The sequence below is a fragment of the Corvus brachyrhynchos genome, unplaced genomic scaffold (assembly GCF_000691975.1).
Source record: "Corvus brachyrhynchos isolate BGI_N302 unplaced genomic scaffold, ASM69197v1 scaffold167, whole genome shotgun sequence".
Taxonomy (NCBI): Eukaryota; Metazoa; Chordata; class Aves; order Passeriformes; family Corvidae; genus Corvus; species Corvus brachyrhynchos.
Window position 1 is genome coordinate 6,506,146 of NW_008239547.1, and position 6,000 is coordinate 6,512,145.

General features: G+C 37.1%; 1 protein-coding gene across 2 annotated transcripts in view; it reads right to left on the reverse strand.

The window, feature by feature from the left end:
- The window catches only part of CUL2 (cullin 2), a 40,985-nt gene extending 35,751 nt beyond the window's left edge, over window positions 1-5,234 (reverse strand). The window contains exons 1-2 of one of the 2 annotated variants that reach the window (XM_017741537.1): window positions 5,001-5,234; window positions 3,519-3,657 (exon numbers count right to left, since the gene is read on the reverse strand). In XM_017741537.1, the coding sequence (XP_017597026.1) occupies window positions 3,519-3,637 (119 nt within the window). In that variant the 5' untranslated portion in view covers window positions 3,638-3,657; window positions 5,001-5,234. The remainder of the gene's footprint in view (window positions 1-3,518; window positions 3,658-5,000) is intronic. The other variant, XM_008639288.2, reaches the window with a different exon arrangement.
- Between the last annotated feature and the right edge of the window lie 766 nt (window positions 5,235-6,000).

Here is a 6,000-nt window from a genome sequence, read left to right on the forward strand (position 1 = left end):
TCCTTCCAGTTCAGCATGCACTTTTGCAGGGTGAGAAAGGCCAGAGGAAGCTGCAGCCAAACTGCTGCGTAGGGGCCTCCACTCTATATTGAGAACAAGAACATCAAAACCCTTCTGTGATTTAAGTGCTTTGGTAGTTGCTATTTGAGGGGCATCACCCAGCAATGGGAAACTGAAGCACTTCCAAACTAAGAAGGAACAATAACAAAATTACTGTCAGCCAGAAAATACTATATCCAAGGTTATACAAGCTCACAAATATTGTCCTCAGGGTTAAAAAAGCATCTAGTTAAGACTTCTCTAGGAGACCAATGCAAGGTTTAGGGAAATTTCTATTCATCAATCTTCTGTAACAGAACCAAAATTTGTAGAGGATTTGAGGATTCAGTCAGAAAGAATCATGACCGTATGAACTTTACTTACTCTTCTCTTTGGGTCAGTTGTTCTTAAAGATACACGTTTAAGTTTCTGGTTCATCATAGGATCCTTGTAAAACAGTTCATTAGAGAAGTGAGAAGAAACATGGAGAAAAAATGGGGACAAAAACCCAGATGGCCATGCTGCATACTTCTAAAAAAATTCTGTTTGAAGTACAGCTACCCCTGGGTACTGTTCATCTTATTTGTAACTTACTGGGTGGAAAACTAAAGACAACAACAGGAAGAGCCTGATGTCCCACCTTTTCAAAAAAGTTCTAGGTAAAAGGCAGTTACCAAAGCACAGGTGAAGTACCTACCACTCTCTAACCAAGCCTTAACTTAAAAACCACTCCCATGCCCAGTGAACAGTTAACAGCAAAGTCTTGAAAGTGATACAACATACTCACAATAACCCCTCCAATACAGACATAACTGTCACTCATTTAGCAGACAATGAAACAAGTTCATACACATTTCTTTCTGCAGAGAATCTTAAAAGGAAATCTGAAGGTCAAAGGTGGCTCTGGATGACTCACAGTTTAAATAAAGTGACATATGGTCTTTCAAGTGATCTTTTCCAGAAGATTTTAACTCTTACACCATTGTGGTTCCCAGCTCATTGCCATTCTAGCATTTCAAGTATGAGATAAAAGGTTTTTTTAAAGATAAGCCACGTTTAACAATAAAATTACCCTAAGTTACAAAGGAAACACTATATTCGAGACAAACAAGTTCTGGGGAACTAGTGGGGCAAAAATTAGTTCTAGAGGTGGAATATGCATAGTACAAGCCTGTCATCCCTAAAATACTATTAGCCTCCATACTCCACTGATCTCAGCTGCCTCAAACAGCTCAAGAGAAAGCTAACACTTCTTAGAATACACCGCTGCAGACTGAAACCACGATTCTTTGCTGTATCTTATCCTTTGTTTCCACATCACTGTGTCAACTATACAGTACAAAGATCAAGTGATACTATAATCAATGAAATAACCTGAGTTTTATTAAAACAGTGCAAATAATTTGCCACCTTTCCATTGTGCTGACTAAACAATAAGAAAAATAGTTAATACAACATTTCATTTAAAGTCCCTGTATATGTTTAGAAACATTACTCCAATTAAATTAAATTTAAGAGAGAATAAAAAGTTAACAAAGAAGAAGACATATTTTTAAATGCCAAATCTTTTTTAAAAATATTATTAACATTTTAGTCTTCTTTCTATATAAAATCTGGAAAAAGTTTTCATTCCAGCTGTATAGAACTACCAGTTCCACCAAGTTATTGAATACCCATTGAGTAGTTTGTGTTAAAAAGCAGTTTGGTTACAGGAAGCAGAAGTACTAAACAACCAGCATTCAAGCTGGAAGTTTCAAGTCACACAAACTCCTTGGGCCATTCAGCCACAGATAATAAGCCAAAAGGCTCATGCCTGTGCCAAATCAGGCACTAATAGTGCCACTTTCCAATGAACATAATTAAGAGATGATAGTAAGTTAGGTCTTAAGAACTACATGCCAAATGATTATTCCAGGACTGCCTCCTGAATCTGCTATTCATAAGCAATCCTTTTCTGATGTTCAATCAACTGGAGTAAATCCCAAAAGAGGATCAACAGCAGACTTGTGTGCAAGGTCTCCACATAAGAAGTTCTAAGTGAAACAGTGTGACAAGAGGAATCAATACAATATCTCATGCAACAATTATTATCTTAATTTAAATCTATTTTAGATGCCCTTGTTTAAATGTTTAGAGTTTTAAGATACAGAATTTAACCACTTGTTAAAGACTGAATTATGTAATCCTCAAAAACTGCTTAGAAAAAATGACTGCAGCACAACTTCTCAGCAAGTAAGTGCCCACCTCATTAATTCAAAATGTTTGGAAATTCTGAAGTTACTTGAACTTGACTTCAGTACAAGTTGGCAAGCCATGCCCCCAGAAATTAATTACAAAATTTTAAAATGAAAGAGTTCTTAAAGATTATTATACCACAAAAAGGCTCCACAAGAACTATGAGCTATGTACATACACACATGCACACACTCAAAACATAGGCATGTGGGAAAGCAATTCTGAGAAATGGTAACATGTTAGAACAAGATGAGACTTCAGAGTCAAGCTCCTGCATGCAGGATAAGCTTGTGTTGAAAAAAACCTATGTACAAAGATCTTCTCAGGTGCTTTTTTCACCCACAAGAATTAACAAATCAATAAATAAGCCTGAATGATTCTTCCCCCTCATAAATAAACCAAACTGTAACGAATTCCTGCAGAACAGGTGCAAAGCCTTGTAAAAGTCTCCAATTATTCACCATAGCTAATGAACACATAGACACAGGGCACAGTATAATTGGTTAGAACAGTTATACTTCTTTTAAAAGAAGTTCACTGAAACTTAAATCTTGTAAAATATTACAAGTCCATTTTACATGTAAAACACAAACCTTTTCACTACAACAATGTATGTACAGCTGTGACTTGAAAAGCAAGACCATATGAATGCAGAAATAGTAGTTATTTTTAAACATAGTTTAACTCTCAGGAATAATGAGGCAATAACAGTGGAGGAAAAGAAAGAAGGCTTTTTAATAAACCCTTGCTGTAGAAATGCCTAGTATGGTAGTTATCAGTGCAGTTAGAAATGCAAAGAAGAGGGAGACATCTTTATGCAGAACAACTTCATCATCCTTCACATCCCAAATTTAAAGATGTGCATTCTCTGTCCCGGGTATTTCCCCTGCTACACACACACATTTAAACATACAAGAAAACCTCATTGTCAGAATAGGGGACACTCAATGGACACTCTTACAATACCTGTAAGAAAAGCTTTAGCATAAGCTAAGTATTACAGCTACCAAAAGTGACTAAAACTGAGAACAGTTTACTTTTTATCAGCACGGTGATTTTCACATAGAGTACTTCCCAAATATGCAGAATTTCCCATCCCTTTCAACTTATTCACAGTCTTAATAACAGGTACAGGCTAACAACAAGCTACTCAAGATCACTGAAATTGTTATGTAACACAGGTTTACTCTGTGTTAAACACATCACACAAACACATTAAGTCAGATTTTTCACTTAAAGGATACGAGAAGCGATCATTCCACGTTGCTCTTTCAACATAATCCAACATAACAACAGCTTTAATTGTTGTTAGAAGTTTGTTCCATGTTTCATCAAAGTCAACTACTCGTGGTTTCAAGGACATTGTGGGGCTTTAGTGTTAATCTGTAGAAGAATTAAACATGTCAGACAACATTGCACAATCATTAAAAAATATACATTTCCTTCGAATTTTTCAATTTAAACTTTGTACACTGTCACACCACTATGATAGAGCAACACAAAGAACATCCACCCCCACCAAAATAAAGCTCACAATCCCTCATTTTTAATGCTATGGAATGGAACATTAATGTTGCATGAGAAGCTTACAACTTAACATTATTAATCTAACACCATCAGGCTTTGTGAAGTTCATTATCTCACCAAGCGGTTCATTAAACCATGTCATATAAAGAAAACAACTTTCCTGTATATTTTGATTTGTTTACATTTATTCAAAGACTGTTTTACCTATATCTAAGAAAATTTGGGTTAAGAACACAATAACTATTACCAGAGTATCTGAAATTCCTACTGTCAGTTTGTAGCCTATGCTCACCTCAGGCTTTCATGAGACATTTTTGGTGTTACATTTGAAAAGCCACAAAACCTGAAAGCTTTGATCAGGATGTGAAAAAGAGAGCACAGGGCAATATGCAGAGCTTGTGCAGCTTACTGCACTATGCAATAGGACAAATAGTGAAATCTTTCATGTAAGACATGACTTGAAAATTCAGAAGCTGTGCTAGTAATTTCATACCAAAAATACCAGAAGAGATTTATTGCAGAAAAAAACACTCAGCATTAAATTATCTGAATAAAACTAGGGAAAAGGTGAGCTGATTTAAAAAAAGAGACAACTATGAAGGCCTCTTCTTTGTTTCAACTAGTCTCTGTTCTAGGCACCTAATCTAGAAAGGACCTGATGTGTGACATTCCATGCACAAAGCAAGTCTAGTTCCTGCTCAGAATCACGGCATTGTAAGACTACAATAAAAAGTGGAAAGAATACTTCTATTTCCATTTCAAATAGATGGACAAGTGACTCTTGTCTTTCCAAATTTTCAAGGTCGTAAGGGAAAGCAGAATGCTAGTGAAAGACTTTAAGCACAAGAGGCAGACCTCTGTAAGGGAAAGAATCAAATGTCCTGCTAAAAAACTATTAACCACCCAGCTTACTACCTTAACCACTACTGGCTTTTACAGGATATATTACTTCTCAGTTTATGAAGAAAGCAATCAGACGCAACTTTTAGCATGGATGCATGCAACCTGCCCCCCTGACTAACTAACCAAACTCCTCAACTGCTGTAAATGTTGTCATATTTGTAACATGGTTATTAATTCAGTCCATATATGTTGGCAGAAGCTTACACAGAAAAATCAGCAAGAAGCGACAAAACAAAGATCCATCAAAGAAAATAAGTTGAAAAACACACTGATGTACGTTTCACAGAAACATGTACCTCAGCAGAGGCAGACAACAGCTCGCTTCCAGGAGGGGAAGCGGTAATCTTCAAAAAGCTCTAATACCCTCTTCTGGAAAACACGAGAGCATTTCTAGCTGACCCCAAGAAAAAATAATCATGGTCCACAAAAGACATTAAGAATCATAATAAGTGCTTGTGGTAATGAAGCTGTACTTGTGCTATATTATAGGTCCGCTGTCTTGGAAACACATGCTGTACGTCCAAGGTAAAAGAGCCCTTTCTTCGAAGACAAGCAAAACCAAGGGAAAGAAGGAAGGGTGAAGAAAAAGTCCTCCCCACAGCACATCCCACTGTCATGAATTAGTAACACTGTGATCAGGATGATTAAAACCTAATAATATGTAAAGCATCCATATGGTCATTTAAGTATTCTGGAGTTAAAGAGTTTAACATAACTGTTATTTGGCATTCTCTTTCATGTTTTACAGACATTTTAACAAATATGGTGCAACTTTTACTGTAAGACACTGTGCTTTTTGGGGTATGTTGTGCTCCCGTGTCAGCAAAGCACAAGCTCACCAACTTCAATTATTAAACGTCTTGTACTGATCACGGTAAGAACTACAGCAGGACAGAATATCTACGCTAATAGGGTTTAGACTATTCAGGGGGTTGGAAGGCCATACCTGTTTGATAAACCCTAAAGTACACAGATGTTATTGAAATATATTTACACAGCAGGATAATGAAAGGATGCCGCTTCTATCGCCTCATTCTTTAAAACATATCGCTGTCATACTGCATAAATTTGTTCACACAAATAAACATAGCATTCTGTCCAGCATCAAAGAACTCCCCAAATTTCCAACCTATTTAACCATCTCGATAAGCAGCATTACAAGCCCGTGGTGGATGCACAGCCACGGGCAGGAGCACCCGCGTGAAACAGGTGACCAGCGCTGCCCGCCCCCGCCCCGTGCCCTGCTCCCCACCTTCTCCCTCCACCAAAACAAAAGCGAAACTGGCTTAGGGCTCA